Source organism: Anabrus simplex, chromosome 1 (assembly GCF_040414725.1).
Source record: "Anabrus simplex isolate iqAnaSimp1 chromosome 1, ASM4041472v1, whole genome shotgun sequence".
In the NCBI taxonomy this organism is placed as follows: Eukaryota; Metazoa; Arthropoda; class Insecta; order Orthoptera; family Tettigoniidae; genus Anabrus; species Anabrus simplex.
The window spans coordinates 1178583291-1178605081 of record NC_090265.1 but is presented as its reverse complement, the minus strand read 5'-3'; the positions used below and the strand labels follow the sequence as shown (position 1 = coordinate 1178605081).

The following is a 21791-nucleotide window of genomic DNA, read 5'->3' as shown; positions in this document are numbered from 1 at the left end:
AGCAGCTGCCTCAGCCCAACTTACGCCACGTGCGGCCGCCCTGCTTTAAGCGTGTATACAATCTTATATGAAATCTTACCTCATAAAAGGTGCTGGAAGTGTAATCCTTAAAAACAAGGGACTTCATAAACACCATTACGATTTTCTGCACACCAATGGCGAGAGTTATGACTGTTCACAGGACCATCAAGATGAAACCAGGCCTCACCAGAAAAGAACACAAACTGTGGGTCGAATAAACGATCATTTATTACAGAGCTATTTAAAATAGTTTCACTTGTCAATGATAGAAAACTATTTATTTTACCATACATGTTTCGGGAAAATCATCCATTCCTTTCATCAGTGATGTCAGCTCTTTGACTGAGTCAAACATAAACGATATTCGGCAATGGGTGAACATATGGTTGAAAAGAATCATAAATTTACAGATATTTCTAATGACATAGAATTAATTCATTCGGCCAAAAAGGAAAAATTCATTAATGTTTTGGAAAGTTTAGAAATTTATCTTGCACAAAAGAATGAATTTTAATCAAGTTTAAATGAGGGAAGTACAGAAGATAACCCATTATATAAACTAGCATTCGATCATTTAACGAACAAAAAGAAGGAAAAAGAAGAAAAACTTGAAGAGCTTACATTTATATACGTATTCTCATTCAGTTCAACAAAATTTTATGTAATGATCATCTTCATAATATTTCATTATTTTCTTTATTTATTGATATGGTGAATTAGGACATAATACTTCTTTGAATTGTAAAAAACAAAAGGTAGTGTTGTATTGTTTTATTCTTTGAGCTGATATCACTGATGAAGGGAATGGATGATTTTTCCTTAACATGTATGTTAAAATAAATAGTTTTTTATCATTATAAGGTGCAATGACAAGGCGGACTCAAGTAAAACTATTTTAAATAGTTCTGTAATAGATTCAGACAAGTCAATACAGTATCAAACAACCATATTGACCTATTATGGTTAAGTTTATCAACAGTGAATAAACGACCATTCAATGATGCAACATACCACTCACAATATCTCACTCTCGTGGCTGGATCAGCAGGTTTTAAACAATGGAGCCGTGTACACCTGTACGGTTTGATGTGTAACAGTTTTGTGGCTCTGTGACAGAAGAAACCGAAACCCCTACTTGTTGTGCTAATTTTGTGAGTGATTTATTCGGTGGTCGTTCAAAATTCGCACCAATGTCATCTAGCTTTCCCTCTATTAAATCTGTTCGTGTGCGCGCACGGTTTTTTTTTTATTCAGCACTGAGCCAGTAGTTTCAAATTTATTTACAATTACGCGAATCTGTGCTCATGAAGGTGACACTTCACCACGAAAATGCTGAATAAATGCATCGCGTCCCCGTCGAGCCGACTCGTACTTAACATAACTTTTACATACAAAAATACGGTGGTGTAATAATAACTGTCTCACCATGTTAACAGCTGAGATTCAGACTGGATACTGATGCTAGGTCGAACATATGCACGCTCCGTGCAAGGTCAAGAACTATGCACGCGCCTCCCGTACAGCTGCTTAGGTCTTGGCGAGTAGAAACGCCGCTGGACGGTCTGGGTTATAAGAGAAATCCTGTATTTTTGAGATTAGGATAATAATTCTTGATATAACACACACACACACACACACACACACATTCAATTCCAAACGTATACGTTAACGACACAAATAATATAGCGAAACTGCGTGGATGATGTCGATATTTCTTCTTGAATACTTGGTAAATGTGTATTTTTTTTGACGAGTGAATATACTGTATTTCACCTAAATTTGTGATCTTGGTATAAGACAACAAACTGGTTTGTGCTGGAGGTTGTTGCACCCATCTTAATGCTGAAAATAATTAATACATGGAGATTAATAATGTAAGAACACAAAGACACGCCACTTATTCGTATTACAAGTCACAAATGAGTACAAAAGCAAAGCTGAATAGCTTTACAAAACAAACGTAGTGGTGGTAGGTTATTCAAATTATGAGGGGCTTTCTGCACTGCTTTCTCGGTGTTCATTAGTCCTGAATTGCTGAAATTTCTTTCGATAGAAGTACTCGCTTAATGGATTGTCAACATTTAGGTCTCGGCGACAAAAATAATTACATGTTCATAAACGATGTTACAGGTTGGAACAATTATTTCATCATTGACGGAATATGGTGTTATCTACCTCTCTTATCTGTTCGTCTTCATAGTTGCCAGGTGTTCTGTATTCTACGGAATGTTGCGTCATTGAAGCCAGGTCCCGTATTCACCCTGTATAGTTTACTTTTCCTTTTGTAACCCATTCTGCTGTATCTCCTCACCCAGATACATGAAACTTTTGACTGCTCTTCCCATACTTAGTAATCATCCAGTCTGGTCCATTACTTATGTTCGTCAAATATTTTGTCTGCTCAAACTAAGTCTGCATATGTACCTAATTTCTCTGATATTTTTGACAGCCTATTGATCTTATTGATCCCTTAATCAATGTCATCAGCAAAAATAACCAAGCCATCCGCAAAGGCTGGGCAGTCGATGTATACCCCATTGAGTGTGGGACCGAGTCTGAATGGATCTTCATTTGTTTCTTCTTGGGTCACCATCTTTCTCCACCTTCGAAAGACCTTTTGCAGAACACATTTGAAGAGGAATGTGAATAGTCCGGTAACATTGTCTGAGGCCTGTTTTGGTCGTAAACGGTTCCGAGATTTCACCCATGAATTTCACTTACAAGACTGTGTGGGTGAACGTTTGATCAGATTTCTGGACGTGTCATCCAGAAGAAAGCGGCCGTGGCCTTAATTAAGGTACATCCTCAGACTTTGTGTGATGTGAAAGTGGGAAACTATCTTCAGGGCTTTCGACGGTGGGATTCGAACCCTTTAACTCCAGAATGCAAGTTCACAACTGCGTGACCCTAACTGCACGGACAACTCGTTCGGTCCATCCCAAACTCTTCCGGAAATTTCTTAGTGATCCCTGGTTGATAAACTGATATCAATAAACATGATCAGTAATTATACCCTGTCGTCTTGTATAAGATCATCAGTATGAAAATTTGTTCTGGGCAGTAACGGCCTTTTATGAAACTAGCCTGGTATTCACCAGTCTGTTTATCTAGATGATAATGGACCCTGCTCTGGAGTTCTGTGGAGATAATCTTGTATACAACGGCCACTATTGAAATTCCCCTATAGTTATTGACTTCCTTCTTGCCACCTTTCTTATGTGTAGAGGATGTATTAGTGCCAACTGCAATTCGGAAGAATGTTATCCTGGCAGTTCTCCAGATATGCTCGAAAATCTCAATTAGTTTGTCCAGCTTCCTCATTCGCCAATTTAAGTAGTTCTGCGGCAATTGAGTCCTCTCTGACCGCTTTATTATTCTTCAGGCTGATTACGACCTCTTTAATTTCCATTTTACTGGGTGGGCTTGAACTGGGTGGTCCATGGATTGCTGCTACCTAGATAATATTTATTTTGATTTGACACAGTTGAGTAACTTTTCAAAGTACCGAGCAATAATAGTGCACTTTTTAATGGTCATTTCCATTTTCCATTTTGAGATGTCGGATTTTTGAATGAATCCTTTTCACTCCACCGTCGTTCGAAAGTAAACAAAAAATCGAACTGAGAGCAAACAGAACGACCGTGGAGACTCACAAAACTACATAACCCCACATTCTTCCACTTGATATTGGATGAAAAATGCGAGTTAAAGGGTTGGTTCATATCCTCATTATAATTGTTCTGATCCCCTTTATCACGATCTATGATTATGGTGCAGCATTTTCCTACACTTCGTACATTGAAGGATAGCAAAGTAATCTGCGCACAGGCAATTTAGACTTCTGAAAGGGTAGAAAGTAAAGGTTTCCACCATGCAGAACCTCAGCGCTAAGTGGAATATAGTTATTGGTTCTCGGTCCTTGGGAATGAATCTGGTGTTGTGGTATTTATTTAGCGTATGGCTTTTAGTGTCCGAGGACATGTTGGGTTCGTCTGGCGGATGTCTTTCTATTTGACGCTTATAGCCGACCTGCACGTCTGCGCGTGAGATGATGACGATAACTACTGGTTAGGGAGAGGGTGAAATCCAGCATCGGCGTACAGTCTACGCCTGTCGAATAACAACAAGGAGTCTGCTCACGGCTTAACGTGATCCATCTGACGAGTGAATCACCATCATACCCCCACTCCATATGAATACTGTGGAGAGGTCTGGAACTTAATCCAGGCTTTTGGCACGCAATCTATTGATTAGAAATAATATACCATCACCTGATCATATAGATTTGACGCCTTAACGTTCACGGCCACCTGGTGGGCTTATTTTCGGTGGAAAGTGGACAAGTGGAAAGTCTCGTTTCCAAATTTGTTGAATTCCTGTCTGGAATCGAACTTCTTCTGCATGAACTTCCTCGGCTTGGACAAACTTTTCAGAACGGTTTCACTTTCTTTTTTTTTTTTGCTAGGGGCTTTACGTCGCACCGACACAGATAGGTCTTATGGCGACGATGGGATAGGAAAGGCTTAGGAGTTGGAAGGAAGCGGCCGTGGCCTTAATTAAGGTACAGCCCCAGCATTTGCCTAGTGTGAAAATGGGAAACCACGGAAAACCATTTTCAGGGCTGCCGATAGTGGGATTCGAACCTACTATCTCCCGGATGCAAGCTCACAGCCGCGCGCCTCTACGCGCACGGCCAACTTGCCCGGTGGTTTCACTTATTTGTGAACTGATCCTTCGAGCTAGATATACTCGTGATTGTTAATATGAATTACACATAATGGAAGTTTACAACTTGCTTTACGTCGCACCGACAGAGACAGGTCTTATGGCGACGATGAGATAGGGAAGGGCTAGGAGTGAGAAGGAAGCGGCCGTGGCCTTAATTAAGGTACAGCCCCAGCATTTGCCTGGTGTGAAAATGGGAAACCACTGAAAACCATCTTCAGGGCTGCCGACAGTGGGGTTCGAACCCACTATTTCCCGAATACTGAATACTAATCGCACATATGCGAATGCAGCTATCGAGCTCGGTAAGTAAAAAAAAAATAATGTAACATTCCAAATTAAATTAATGTTTTTGTTATCGACCTTCAAGTCTAGTAAGCACATTGATTTTAATGTGGTACGATGGCTGAATAATTGTGAAATTCGGAATTGTAGATTTTGCAATATTTGAAATTGAATATAGTAAATTTGCACATACATTCACAATTGGTTTAAGCAGTGCGGATGATGCTTTTTGATAGTCTTCATTGGCACTGTATCTTTGAGCCAATTTTAATTCCTTTAACATACATCACACAATGCAAGTAGGGAGTGGCGCAGGGTGAACTAAGTAAGGGGGTAGACAGATTTTTCTCTATTTAGACTATATTAATCACATTATATATGCAATTTTGTTTTCGACTCAAACAAATCTGAATTCAATATTATATTAATGACTGAAACCAAGACAAACCCTATAATGCTACGTGCAGTGGGAGTTGTCAAATAAAAACATACTTTTAGAACAAAAATAGCAATATATTTCATTGTTATGTAGATTTAATAACAGAAATAAGAAATAAATAGATTTTCGTACAAGTCACCCTAAACAATACTTTTGTAAATGAGTTCAATCCGCCTGTCCTTCATTTCAGCAACTATATTCTGTTAGTCCCGTCTTGAAGTCAGGCGTCTTGCTAATATGCCACAGCAGTTCCTTCTGTATAGCTAAAGTTCCCTAGTTAAACAGTCTCTGGTTGGTCATCGAATTCCTTTAATAGGTTTTAATTCGTTTGAAGACACTCATAGCGCGTTCACTAGCAACTGACGTTAACGGAATAAGAGTAGCGTTAAAAAAATGTTGCAAAGTTTTGGCTGGGAAGAACTGGGAGAAAGGAGACGAGCTGCTCGATTAAGTGGTATGTTCCGAGCTGTCAGTGGAGAAATGGCGTGGGAGGACATCAGTAGACGAATAAGTCTGAATGGTGTCTTTAAAAGTAGGAAAGATCACAATATGAAGATAAAGTTGGAATTCAAGAGGACAAATTGGGCAGGAAGGGGAGTTAGGGATTGGAATAACTTACCAACAAAAATGTTCAAAAATTTTCCAATTTCTTTGCGATCATTTAAGAAAAGGCTAGGAAAACAACAGATAGGGAATCTGCCACCTGGGCGACTGCCCTAAACGCAGATCAGTAGTGATTGATTGACTGATTGATTACAGCATCAAATTAAGCAATTTTGTTGTTTCCGCATGCACACTGGAGTTCATTATTAAGAATGTAAGCTAACAATTATTGGGGTTATAATAACGTATCTAATATTGGCGGGCAAGTAAATGCATTTACTTTGAAGGGTTTTGATGCTGTTATTCATTTATTAGGGACATGTTTGCTATACTTCTTATTAGAATATTATTTTATTTTTAGACGTGTCTTATAATAAAGTAAATTCAAATTAAGTGCATTAAAAGCATGTCTGAGATGGTTGCCAATAAGAAGACCTTTATAAACAGAGATCCAAATACTAGCCTGTGAGAGCAAGAAGAGACGCTGGTAAGTCTGTCTACTGGGCGGAGAAATCTCGCTATAGGAAAGTCCTAGTTCCACAGTCAGCTCGTACAGATAGCGTTAGTGTTGCTCTATCTGAAAGCTTTGAAAATCAAAGGGAAAATACACAGAATGGACAGCGTCTACTTTCGTCTACGTGCTTCTTGTTACTGACGAGAACCCCAGCATTGCAGAAGTGAGACGAAAATAAGTAAAGCGGAGAATACAATAATGCCATGAATGTGGAAATAATTAATGTTCTAAAAAATAATTGAATTGACTAGACAATATTTCGTTCACAAAATGTTAAGGGCACACGCTGTCTACCCTGTCTCCCCTGACGCTTCGCCCCTGCAAGTAGGTATGTTTTGATTCAAAGAACCAGGGAGATATCACTTACGAAATTTGTATACATTGTTTAAGACATTAAAACGTTCATGAGGTAGCAAAAGTTCTTCATATTGTTATTATGAGTTTTAAAACTCGTCGTTCACTTTTAATAATAATAATAATGCAATTTTTGCGTCCCACTAACTACATTTCTAAGATTTTCGCAGACGCTGAGGTGCCGGACTTTAGTCCCGCAGGAGATTTTTTACGTGCCAGTTAATCTACCGACACGAGACTGACGTATTTGAGCACTTTCAATTACCACCGGACTGAACCAGAATCGATCCTCCCAAGTTGGGGTCAGAAGGCCAGTGCTTCAACCGTCTGAGCCACTCAGCCCGGCTTGTTCACTTTTGATATAAAAATGCCATTTCGCGAATTTCCAGTTACCGACGTAATAGACATATGAAATAAAATCTCCAGTGAAATTTACATTGCCTAATGCAGAAAGTTGGGGCACAGTTTCATTAAATCCTGTGAATATTTCTCGAAGAAATAGGCCTACATCTATTTTACGAAAAGTATGAATGAAAAAACAAGGAAGAGTACGAGGGCCAAGAAGAGAAATTAAGAGTATCGTGAAGAAGAGAAAGAATACAGCTATGGGGGATACTCAAACTTCCCTTCCCAGAAAATTTGCACTGGCAAGCTGACCTCATTGCTTAACTCAACAATGACGAATCTATTATTCTGAACCATGTACGAGGTAGGTTTGTATTCATACTGCAGCACTCTCTGAACTAGCTAATAAAATTAAATCTTAGTGAACTGAAAATAATTACGATTTCAAAGTAAATGTTTTTCAAATGTGCAAGAGCAATCTAAACACTAGGTGTCAACAAACAGTCACTGCTTTCTACCACACGGAGAAAAACACGGCTATCGAATAAGTAAACACTAAAGCCATCTCGTATCAGTTATGAACCAGGTCGGCTGTCAAAATTCTTGGATATACTGAAAGTAGGGAATAACATTTTACAGAACAGGGCGGGTGGTTCTTGCAAGACTTAGATTAGTCAATGCACTAAATTTTTTACATATGGCATGAAATTTTGCGAATACATTTTCAAAGCATAGACCTTTTCGTGTAAATATATTCCTTTGAATGCATTTCTTCAAAATTGTCTGCCATCATCTCCCCATGAGTTATTGACTGGAATACCAACTCGTTCAAGATCATGTCGTGACCTACCTGTCCTGTGAGACGATCTCGTAGGTTGGTCACCAGGCCGTTGGATGTTGAAGTATTACCTGACCTGCCGAGCGGAATGTAGGGAGGTAAATTGTAGGTATGACTCGTCCCGCAACTCCCGAAATAAAAGATGAGAATTATTTACCTGTCCTTTATTACTTAGGACAACTACAACTACTATGTACAGTATATTTACAAGTCTGAATGTAATGATCTGTAGAGAGAGCGAGCTTGTTCCACGCGCCTACTGTTCTACTACGCGTCTATCTCAATCTTGCCCTACGGCACTTGGGCTATGCCCGAACAGAATATCGTTCTGACAAGTACGAACTACTAGCTGGGAGAAGGCCCCGCGCCATCTTGGCCAGGGGTTATATCTCCGCTCCTGAACTCAAAGTTCTATCCCTACCTCCTACAGGCATTGCCAAACTGATCATCCAGTCACTAGCGCCCTCAAGTGGCTATTCTCAATAGTTGTCACAGTAAGTGCTGCTACCTAGGCACTACTGTCTTCTGTCTTACTTTGTCCTCATCTTTCCTTGTTTCCCTAGTGCATCTGTACTGACCCTGAATGGCCTTGCACTGGGCTTTGTTTCTTTGTCGGTTTCGGCGGCCCACTGCCATACTAGCTCTGTTTGTCGATACACAGTAAATACCTTGTTGTGATCAACAAGTCTCCGCTCTTAGTCAACAACTTTTGTAAGCGAGCGCGTTTCGCAAACTGCTCTCCAATACTTAGCTGAAGGCTTCCTTCTGCTTTCCAATTATTAAATCTAACTATAATTATTATACTTATTATACAGTACTACAAGGTGTCTCATGTCGATGACTATCATTATTCTAACACTAATTAATATCCTCTGACACCTTGAGCTCTAGACTCGGCTGCGAATCCCGGCTGCCTTCCACCTGGCAGTCCGCCGGTTCGAGTCCGTGGGAGGTCGGTACACGACAATCAATAACGACCATGCAATCAGTTTTAAACTTCTTCGAAGTCATACAAAATTGGAGATCGTCTATTCAAAAGGTGCTACTTCCACTTCAAAAACATTTTTCGTATTTCGTGAACACGCACACCAGTAGTTGAATACTACCGGGTGCCATGAGCAATCCAGACCAGAGAGATGTAATACATTTAAAGCACTACTATATCCAGTCATGGGTACGATCCAAGTGCCTTTTATTGTACGCTTCCTTGCGTTTTTCCACAACTTTCTTAGGGTGGAAATAGCAACTTTTGAATAGAATCTCCTCAGTTAATTTATCTTGATTCTGCGGTTCTGCATTCATATAGAAGTGTGGGATAAATGGCAAGCAGGTAAGGATGGTAGGGGAGATGAACGTACCAGCGATGGACGACATCGTTCCGATATTACCGAGCACGTATCCTCTTTAGAGAAATTATGTACTACATTTTTGTTGTCAGCAGATATACCTGTACGGTAACGACCAGATGCCCACAGTAGACTTCCCTCCACAACTTGTCTGGTCATTTCGCATCGGCAACCTCTACTTCTCGGAAAAATACACCTACACAACTCCTGAAACGAGACAGTTGACCATCAGACAGCGTCGCTGCATCTTCCCAGACGAGATCCCTCTGGACACTGATATTGTGTACACATACTCTGCCTGCATGATCCAGTGTCGCATGCGCCTCGCTCGCAAGCTGTGTGGTTGTGTACCACCGTTCTACAAGAAGATCTGTAAGTAGACCTTGAATTACTTTGTGGTTTATGGCATAGCCTAACTAAAATTTTAAATAGTCAAAACCAAGCAAAATTAGGGGTTTATATGACTATTTATACTACGGGACTTGTACTATAGTTTGAGATGAATCTGAAGCTTTGCAATGTCACTTTTTATTTTGAACCTCTCACATATATTGTCCAAGATTCGAACCACAGCCTCGCCCATTCATTGTTAAAACAATTAAAAATGCTATAAAATACGGTATAGTCCAGGGTCCTTATAGATTTATACCTGAATTATATTACTCCATCTTTCATTTAATTCCTACAGAAGACAGAGCTGTATGAAGAATAAATACCAGACTAGACCTTAATGGTAAGAAAGTTCGCTTTTATTAATGGAGATAAATCTGCTGTATATCAATGTGTATTTCGAGAATACTATTATTCTTCTTAGGAGGCTCAAATCATTTTGCTTATAAGATTATTAAGATTGTTCGATGATTTAAAAGTGTGAACTACAAACAGCTCAGTTGTGTACAATATTTAATCAGATTTAGTGATCACAATTTGTTGATTTTGGACATTTTTGGTGTGAAGGAAATTCCATTATATAGACTAAATTCTCACAGTATATCCAAATAAATATAAATTATTTGAAGAATGTATCCTTTACGTTTAAAAATTATTTAAATAATAGAAAGCAGTTTGTTGCCATCAATAATACTAAAAGTTATCTTTTGTCCGTCAAGTATGGTGTACCTCAGGGTTCTGTACTGGATATTCTTATTTTTGTTAATGACATTTTTATCTTGATCTTGAAGGGAATCTGCTTCTGTTCACAAGTGATAATGGTCTTTTTACTCAGGAGAAAATCAAGATGTTGTCATGCATAAAAAGAGAAATGACCTCTCTGTATTAACTGAATGGTTGAATTAGTAATTAACTTACAATTAACTCCACTGTTTTTATATTTTTTCGAAGAGCTGGAGGGCTGAGTAACACGCTGACTCTTAATGATGATTACGTTAAACAAGTTGAGTGTATTAAATATTTAGGTGTTTTTATAAACTCCAGGATAGATTGAGATCATCATTTGCAATTTATTAAGAGTACAATAGTACCTACTATAAGTGTATTGAACAGACTAACTTGCATAATTCCTAATTCTAACTTGAAGTGTGTTTACTCTGCTTTAATTCATAGCTATCTACAATACACGAATGTTGTATGGAGTTGCAGCACTCAAATTCATATGGCAGAACTTCAAATTCTTCAAGATAAAGCACTTAAAGCCTTCTATAGTTTTCCATTACTAATGTCCAGGCAAATAATATGCCCATCAACAGGCATTCCTCCGGTTAGGTTATCTATAGCATACTCTTTGGTACACTTGCCTTCAAAATTAAACATTCGTAGTTTGGCTCGGCGAATAATAAAACCCAAATTCATCAGTAATTCCCATTCATAATCATGTAACACGGCAATCTTGAAACCTACTATCCCTAAAATTTATACAGTGTAGTTTGGTACTAATGATTTATTGTATAGGGCTATAATAGCATTTAATTTCATTCCAGACGATGAAAGTTGGTCAAGTTTTCAATAAATTCAAAAGAAACATTAAGAACATTTGCAGACAAAATTTTATGTTCTTGGATTTCGTTTGTTTAAATAAACTTATTATCAGCTTTCATTTTTAGCTGTATGGTTCTGTTTATATAAACATTTAAACAACAATTGTATCCTTGAAAGATGTTGTATTTTAGATTTAAATTATTATAAATTTTAATCAGATCTGTACTATAAATAATTAAATTTCTTTTTGCTATTGTAACTGTGCCAGCTCTTTAATGTACTGTCCCAATACGAGCATTAGTTCATGGGATCTTTGAAACAATAAACATAAAAAAAGTAAAGGCAACAACTTGTTGGCGAATTAATTACGAATAACAAGCTTATGTCATTATCGAACACGTTCATCTCCACAAATAACAAGGACGCATCCCGGTTTATTAAATAACTTACGGTTTAAAATTCAGAAACTATAAATTGAAACGATTTTTAAAATGGATTTAAAGCACTGTCTTCAAAAGACGACATTGGGCATTAAGAGAAAATGGACTTCAGAAATTGGCCAACATTGACATTTTTGTCAATTTTATAACCAATGTCTCTGCTATCGGACGTTCTTGCAGGTGAAGCAGTCAAGCCTTTACCACCTCTCCGGGCAGCCCCCGACTTCATTGTATTAATTACATTAATACGGTGTAGGACCAACTTTTTGCTCGTAGAACCGCGGTCAATCTGTAAGGCATTAAACGAGGTGGCGGAAGGTATCTTGGGGTATGTGATACCACAAGCGCAGTTGGAGTACACTGCTGCATAGTAGTGATGTAGTACGAATGCACTTCTCCAAATCGAACCAAAAATGTTCAATGGGTTTTACATCGGCGCTATCTGGGAGCCACATCACTAGACCAAAATCATTATCATTTTCCTCCAAACAGTCTTTCACAATCCTGGCAGAGTGGCATGGCGCATTGTCCTATTGGCAATGGCCATCACCATCAGGGAATGCCGTTTACATAAACGGATGGGCTTTGTTCCAAATAACGTCCAGATACCTAATAGCTGTTAAGGACTGGTACATTAGGTCCCATGAAAACATCGCCCAGATCGCTCAAACAACGTGTCATAGCCTCCGATGGAAATCAGTATACATGCGCACGACAGTCGAAGAAATGAGAAACCGAAGAAAAAGGTTTGGCTTTCTTCTTCGTGCGTAGATGAAGTAACCAACGTAAATCATTCACTGTAACTTGTAGTTCATAGGCAAATAGGCGACATCGTGCATTAAGCATGGTTCAGGTGGCATATTAACGCTTCTAATACCGTTTCAGCGTCTCCTTCAAAGATCCATACGTTGGAAATTTGATATCGTTTCACAGGAAAGAGAAAGGGAGAGGAAAAGAGGAAGGGAGTGAGAGAGAGAGAGAGATGATGATGAGGGATGATATATGGTTTTAGTGGGTCTATTACGTGTAGTAGAAAATGAATCTATGATAATGATTTTTGGAATAACCAAATGTTTAGTAATGAATTAAAATTCATGTTTAATGATAAAATAATCCCCTATAATATGGCCCTGAAAACCACTGCCTAATATCAAATTTTATATAGACATTTCAGACGTACTTTGCGTCAGAGTAACCTCAAATGGCCGATAATTCCGTTGGCGGACGCGTTGTCCTCTGCACCGTGGGGCCGGACTCGCTCCACTATTTTTTTTTTTTTTTTTGCTAGGGGCTTTACGTCGCACCGACACAGATAGGTCTTATGGCGACGATGGAATGGGAAAGGCCTAGGAGTTGGAAGGAAGCGGCCGTGGCCTTAATTCAGGTACAGCCCCAGCATTTGCCTGGTGTGAAAATGGGAAACCACGGAAAACCATCTTCAGGGCTGCCGATAGTGGGATTCGAACCTACTATCTCCCGGATGCAAGCTCACAGCCGCGCGCCTCTACGCGCACGGCCAACTCGCCCGGTCGCTCCACTATTAGTCACAATAACTACTATTCTAGCTGTAATGCCCCAGACGTCGAAAACTTGTTTCAGACCATCTGATAAGTATTCTGTTGTGTGACTCTGGGACATTTCTCTCGTAGCAAGCACACACGACCGTAAACTATCTCTTTCACTATCGAAATAGTGACCAGTCATAGTGAGAAACGATCTGGTATTCACAAAAGACCATATGGCTGTAGTCGCTGATACGTAAAGAGCTGCACGTAAGTCATTCTGTAATTCAGTGCGGGTCGAGTCGTATAAGCTTGTTAGAATTGTAGAGGTAAGCCGTTTTCGATTTGGAAGAGTGTATCTTGGATCAAGTTCACGAATTAATTGTTTGAAACCACACTTTTCTGCAATTGACAAGGGCTGCATACCTCTGGCAACCATTTTAACCACTAATAAGTCGATTTTTTCAATTCTAGCATCCGAAATATCAATAGATTTTTAACTACCGTAGAGACGTAATTGGCGAGTAGGCTTTGTTCTAGGATTGTGATCTAGCTGTGGAACGTTTTCTTCGGCAAAGCTGGTGGACGAACATGCTAAGGTGGTGGGCGTGGATTCTGTCCCATTTCCAGATAAACGTATTATTTCGTTAGGAATCGTAAATGGATTAGATTACACCCAAACTAAATTGTTTTGCTCCAAAACGGTCACATGTTGTTGCTTTTAAAATGATCCCTCAGGTTTGATGTGTCATTGGAACGTTTGAATTCTTTTGTTTGTTTTACACATGAGACACAAAGCAGAAGTTGAATTTATTTTCTCAAAATAATACCCTACTTCAGACAATTTGGGACTCATTTTTTCTACAACACAATAACAAACCGCACAATATCATGCATTTAGCAACGTTTACAAGTAATAAAGAATGTATTTGTATAGGTAGCAAGATGCCAAAAACCCCCGATAGCTATCGGTGTTACCGAGCTCGATAGCTGCAGTCGCTTAATTGCGGCCAGTATCCAGTATTTGGGAGATAGTAGGTTCGAACCCCACTATCAGCAGCCCTGAAAATGGTTTTCCGTGGTTTCCCATTTTCACACCAGGCAAATGCTGGGGCTGTACCTTAATTAAGGCCACGGCCGCTTCCTTCTCACTCCTAGCCCTTTCCTGTCCCATCGTCACCATAAGACCTATCTGTGTCGGTGCGACGTAAAGCAACTAGCTATCGGTGTTATCCGAAGTGACCATAAACCGATAATTCCATTCGCTTCCGCGTCGCTGTGACGAAAGTGCGACTGAATTCAGTCGACTTGTTTTGTGTTGACTGGACAGTGAAATGTGGAGAGAATCGTGACGTGGAATGCAAATAAATTCAGTCGACTTGTTTTGTGCTACCGAGCTCGATAACTGCAGTCGCTTAAGTTCTGGCAGTATCCAGTATTCGGGAGAAAGTGGGTTCGAATCCCAATGACGGCAGCCCTGAAGATGATTCTCCGTGGTTTTCCATTTTCACGCCAGGCAAATGCTGTTGTCGTACCTCAATTAAGGCCACGGCCGCTTCCTTCCCACTCCTAGCCCTTTCCTGTCTCATCGTCGCCATAAGACCTATCTGTGTCGGGGCGACGTGAAGCCAATTGTTAATTATATAATTATTTTATGCTGATCGGACAGTGAAACGTGGAGGGATCCGTGACGGGGAATGCGACTGAACTCAGCCGACGAGTTTTTTGAAGTAGTCGACTGTTACGATAGTTTAAACTATCGATTAGTTCGATAGTTATCAGTCGATAGTGCCCATCTCTACACTGCTGTAATAAATACAAACTTTTTTTTGTAGATTATCTGAGCGTATTTTAAAACATTAGATACATCTAGGCGAGAAAATCTGAAATGTCGAAGTCTTTCTTTCTTTCTTTCTTGGTCTGTTTACCCTCCAGGGTTGGTTTTTCCCTCGGACTCAGCGAAGGATCCCCACCTCTACCGCCTCAAGGGCAGTGTCCAGGTGCGTAACAGTTTGGGTCGGGTGTTACAACTGGGAAGGAACACCAGTACCTCGCCCAGGCGGCCTCACCTGCTATGCTGAACAGGGGAGTTGTGGAAGGATGGGAAGATTGGTAGGGGGAAGTAAGTGGCCGTGGCCTTAAGTTAAGGGCAATCCCGGCATTTGCCTGGAGGAGAAGTGGGAAGCAACGGTAAACCACTTCGAGGATGGCTGACGTGGGAATCGAACCCCCCTCTACTCGACCTTCCGTGGCTGAGTGGACCCCGTTCAATCCCTTGTACCACTTTTTAAATTTCGTGGCAGAGCCGGGAATAGAACCAGGGTCTCCGGGGGGTGTGGCAGCTAATCCCGCTAAGCACTACACCACAGAGGCGGATGAAATACCGAAGTACTGAAATAATTATCATAGAAATACCTAAAGCCCGTTTTCCTTTCTTTTTCCTTTCTTTTTTGCAGCTTTTTCTTTGAATCTATCTCTTGGCTCAGGTCTGAGTATAAAGTACCTCCTACTAAAGCCTCACGTGTCTTATTTATGGCTGCGGCAGTATGCAAGATGTTGAGGTATGGGTGGTGCTAAGTAATGATGTTCAGAGCACGACTAGTCACTACTGTACATGGATGCAGTGAAAGGTGTTTCTCATGGTGTCAGTCAACTCTTCGAAGTTCAAAGTTCGAGCCACACCGTCAGCTGCCCTGAGAGTATTTTTCAGTGGTTTCCTATTTTCACTTCTAGGAAAATTTCGTGATATTCTCAGTTCATAGGCCATAGTTTTACCCAATTTCATTCACCATCATTCAGTTCTCGCCCATTAGCTTCGCAACTAATGTTGATATCAGGAAGAGCATCCGGCCGTACAAACATGCCATATAAATTCATCTTACTTCAACTCCGACCACTTCAGTCGGTGTTTACTGTTTTAGAACTGATAGTTATTAGTTACCTCTTCTCCAACTTCTTCTTCTTCTTCCATTGCATTGCCCACACGCTGGTGGGGTCGCGGGTGCGAACTACGTCGCATATGTGGATCAGGCTTTATTTTATAGCGGGACGCCCAGTGTAGAAGGATGCATCTACTACTGTGTGTTTTGCTGTGGTGATCGTGTTTGAAAAGTGTTACCACACTCCTTCTGAGAATATATTATCGCTCGCACCGCAGCATTTTTATGAGCAGTACAGATGTCGTTTCATGAAAGTGAAAGACTTGTTAATTAATATTACTTTTGTATAAGATAACATAATTTGAAAATGATGTAATGGCACATAATATATTGAACACTAGCGAGCATCAAAATCATAGAGACTAGCAGTCTCGATTATGCACTAATTGAAAATAGTTCACATGATAAAAAACGTGTGGCAGGCTACTCATGCACTGCTGACAATATATCCGTTAATTTTTACTAGCTTATCATGCTCGTCAATTTTCTTTCTGTAAGCTGTACTCAAACAGAACTCTATTCTGAACCCTCCGAACTGAATCATATCGGCAACAACGACGATGTGAGCTTGAGACACCTCATGGCGTCTCTTTAAAACTCACAAACTATTTAAATTATCCACACCGTCTTTATTCCAAGCATTATTTTCTGATGAAAATAGAATACATGGCCAACAGTACAGTTTATTCATTTTTTCACAACCACATGACCAGTCCAGATTTATGTACAACGAGTTATGAAAATATCGTACTGTTCTTTTCGATTCCTTGAATAAATTTGTAAGAGAAGGTGTGGGTCTACCTTTGTCAATTATATTTTCCATTCTTCAGAATGTCGTGTTCATTAAGCCTTCTATTTTACACGAACATTCTGGGCACGCCAACTCACTTACTTTCGAGGTGGAAGCGACAGCACTCATTTTAATGTTTACTACGTTATGCAGTCCTATAGGCTATCCTTACCTAACATAAATTAAATATAAATTCACACTTTAACAAGAGAAGTCACATCGTATTATAATAGAAAAAATTAACAAAATAATATAACAATGCACTGTTGAGCACGGCGGATCGAAGGGACGGAACAGCTCAGCACCGACATTATAAGCTTTTGTTTCCACTTTCCACTGTGGTAACACGACCGGAGAACGTAGCAGGATACATCTCTGTGTCGAGGGGAAAGGTGCCTTGCTCGGCGCAGGCGCAGTAGTACTCGCCTAGCTGTTAGAGGAGATTCAAAGCGTAACCACTGCATGGAGTGGTAACAGCCTCTCGCTCAGCCTTGACGGTGGCAAACTGCTGCAATAGAGTTCTCGCGAAACGTCCCGGCGAAGAAACAAAAATATTAACTATTAATATTAAAGATTATTAGATTTGTATATTTTCAAGTTTATACTAGCACGCTTTGCCACTGTGTTTGTATGGTGGGTGGTAGTGTGGTGTGTTGAGTGTGTATTGAGACAAACACAAACACTCAGTTCTCGAGTCGGAGGAGTTAACCAAAACTTGGCTAATATCCCAGATCCGCCTGGGAATCGAGCCTGAACCCTTTGAAACGAAAACCGCTTCACTGACCGTCCAACCAAGGAGCTGGTCTATGTACGTCTTGTACAAAACGTACTCCTAAATTAATTATCGGCACTTTTTTTAATAGAACTTGTACATGATCGAAATTTCTCCGGAAACTTGCTCTCAATTATATATAAATGTTGATAAACATAACAGGGGTCTCCTTTTAAAAGATGATGCTCATTTGATGGCTTCAGGGAGCTTACAAAGAGTACAAATGAATTCTCCTGTAATGTCGCAAATAATTCAGGTATATCTTCTTCTTCTTTATCTGTTTACCCTCCAGGATCGGTTTTCCCTCGGACTTAGCGAGGGATCCCACCTCTCCTGCCTCAAGAGCAGTGTCCTGGAGCTTCAGACTCTGGGTCGGGTAATACAACTGGGGAGGATGACCAGTACCTCGCCCAGGCGGCCTCACCTGAACACGGGACTTGCGGAGGGATGGGAAGTTTGGGAGAGATAGACAAGGAGAGGGAAGGAAGCGCCCGTGGCCTTAAGTTAGGTACCATCCCGGCATGTGCCTGAAGGAGAAGTGGGAAACCACGGAAAACCACTTCCAGGATGGCTGAGGTGGGAATCGAACCCACCTCTACTCATTTGACCTCCCGAGGCTGAGTGGACCCCGTTCCAGGCCTCCTACCACTTTTTCAAATTTCGTGCAGAGCCGGGAATCGAACCCGGGCCTCCGGGGGTGGCAGCTAATCACACTAACCACTACACTACAGAGGCGGACTCAGGTACATCTACCAGATTAATAAAATCAGCTAATTTCGGTTCTGTGTAACTATATCTAACTTTGAGGAAGTTTAAAATTATAATTGTCAACACATATTGTATTTTTTCCCCTGTATGTCTACAGGAATTAAATCGTATATTTCCATAATTTTCATTTTTGTTTCAGCTGGATATCCATACTGTAAAGCCTCGGAGATGGAGTGTCTCGCTAATAACGCAAGTAAGCAAATGCAAGAACTATACAGAAGATTATAATTTAAATACACAGATTATTTCACGTGACTACCATCTTAGATCTTTGGTACAAATACAGGGTTACCTACACTTTTAAATATTTCATTCAGTGACTACCTATGATCTTTGATTGTAGGTACAGATTTCTGAACCTTTAAGTTCATATTTTCTGCACCAATGGCCAGATAAGACCAGTGTTAAGGTACTGGAGGGAAAAACATAATCATTACTATTAAGATGGCAGCTCATTATATGGCAGTTCATTATATTTTATTTTTTAGTTGTGTGCATAACCAATCTATTTTTCTTATCACACATGCATGATTAATGATAGCATTCAGTATACCATTCCTTCGTAATATATCACAAAATCTTATAATCTATCTACATAAAATCCCTATTCTGTCTGTCATTCACTGTGATATTGGTAAAACGAGCATCTTTCAAGAGCCGAAATTGGTACCAGTTATAGATTGTTATCCCTTTTTTTACAATAAGTATTCAATGAGCCTCTCACGACCACGACTTTTGTACGTTTTAAAACAAAAAATGCGTTTCTGTCAGCGAAGTTACTGTCTTATCGCCATGATGTCCGACTCGTTGGCTGAACGGTCAGCATACTGGCCTTCGGTTCAGAGGGTCCCGGGTTCGATTCCCGACCGGGTCAGGGATTTTAACCTTAATTGGTTCATTCCAATGACACGGGGGCTGGGTGTATCTGTTGTCTTCATCATCATTTCATCCTCATCACGACGCGCAGGTCGCCTACGGGAGTCAAATAGAAAGACCTGCACCTGGCGAGCCGAACCCGTCCTGGGATATCCCGGCACTAAAAGCCATACGACATTTCATTTCATCGCCATGATAACGTAAGTGCACAGCTACATCTATCGGCATGAGTTCGAACTACGTACATCCTGACTTCTGTGACCTTCCAACTGGTGCCAGATATGAGTTATAAGAACAATGCAATGCTGACCATCATACTAAAAATACTATCCTTCAGTAAAATAAATTAATTATCTTTTTCCACTCTGGCGTATGAAAACACATTATCTGCATCGATATATTATTATTATTATTATTATTATTATTATTATTATTATTATTATTATTATTATTATTATTATTATTATTATTATTATTATTATTATTAACAAATACATCGCAAATCGGAAATAGCTCGGTGGCAATGGTCACTTACAGTAGTGTAATAATAATGTAAAGTTAACATAATTACCCAACAACAGCAACAACAACAAACAACGTTCTAAATCCAGCATTATCATATAAAATGTCATATACAACTTAAGTATTCCCAGTGCTAACACTGCGGCTTACAATACTATAGGCTGAGCTTACTACTAGCTTAACATTACAAGTGATAATAAAGTAAAGTTAAAAACATAGGTAATTACCCAACAACAACAACTACAACGACTACAACAACATGAGTACAACAAGCAACTCCCTAGAACGAGAATACCACAATAAAAACTAGTAGTTTCACAATCTAAACCAAGCAGAAAATCACAAATTCAGTGTTCGTAATTTACAACTTTTAATTTTCACTTTACACTAGCACTAATGGTCTTCTTAAATGACTTGATACCGGAAGGGAATCTATCAAAGACTGCTTCAGGTAATTTATTCCAATCCCTTATGGTCCTGTTTACGAAGGAAATCTTGCCCACGTCCGTATGCTGGCTTTTGACCCTAATTTTATGCTTATGATCATTTCTCAATAATTATGAGGGAGGTTCCAATCTATTCCTAATGCTATTCCAAACAGCCCTTCCAGTATAGCTCTTATGAAGACCATACAGGCGAGCTCTAGTTTTTTCTAGATTCAAGGCTTTCCCAATTAATGATATTCCTCCTATTTCCGGTTACGAAACCCATCGCTCTTCTTTGAACATTTTTTAGGGAATTTAATAAACCTACCCTGTACGGATCCCAGCACGCAGATCCGTATTCGAGAATCGGCCTTACCAAGCATTTATAAGCTTTACTTTCGGCACCAGAATTAGCTTTATTAAGATAACGAACAATAAAATGTAACGATCTCCAGGATTTCTTAACTACGTATTCCACTTGCTCTGACCAGTGTCTTTTCTAATAATGACACCTAAGTACTTACAACTATCAACTTCAACACTTTCTCTTCCAATTTCGTAATCCCTCTTTCCCGTCATTTTCTTTTTACCGAAACACAATTTCTTGCTTTTTCCGCTGTGAATTTGCATTCGATTTTCACGCGCCCAGTTTTCAATCGCATCTAAATCCTGCTGAAGCAATAGTTCATCCTCCTCTGTATTTATCTCACGGTATATGACGCAATCATCGGTAAAGAGGCGCACTTCCAATTTTATCGAATCAGGCATATCATTCATGAAAAGTATGAAAAGAATTGGCCCAATAACGCTACCCTGAGCCACACCAGACGCAACGCTTATAGGAAAAGATAGCGTTTCTCCCACGCGCACCCTCTGAGTTCTTCCATTGAGTTCTCGTATCCATTTCACAACTCTGATATCAATGCCCGTACGCGCTAACTTGTCAAGGAGGATGTCATGTTGCACAAGATCGAATGCCTTAGCAAAATCAATTACTACTGCATCAATCCTTGACCCACTGTCGAGCTTATCCGATGTATCTTGACATACGGAACAGAGCTGACTTTTGCAGGAGAAGCCTTCCCTAAAACCATACTGCCCCTTAAATATCATTCTAGAAGAGTCCCATTTTAACCTCAAATAATCTACTATTAATTGCTCCATTTGTTTGCATACGATTGACGTCAAACTTACCGGTCTGTGGCAAGAAATAAATTTCATAGTAAATCCGTATTGTCGGCCTCAATAAGAAATAAGTTCTAATTACCCTGAGCCACACCAGACGTAACGCTTAAAAAGATAGCGTTTCTCCCACGCGCACCCTCTGAGTTCTTCCATTGAGTTCTCGTATC

At 39.9% G+C, this 21791-nt stretch overlaps 1 protein-coding gene across 1 annotated transcript in view; it reads left to right on the top strand.

Moving 5' to 3' along the window:
- LOC136877306 (sodium channel protein Nach) overlaps window positions 1-21791 on the top strand; it is a 111448-nt gene that overhangs the window by 61752 nt on the left and 27905 nt on the right. Inside the window, exons 6-8 of the mRNA XM_068225568.1 lie at window positions 9566-9846; window positions 15475-15489; window positions 17469-17491. Coding sequence (XP_068081669.1) covers window positions 9566-9846; window positions 15475-15489; window positions 17469-17491 — 319 coding nt within the window. The remainder of the gene's footprint in view (window positions 1-9565; window positions 9847-15474; window positions 15490-17468; window positions 17492-21791) is intronic.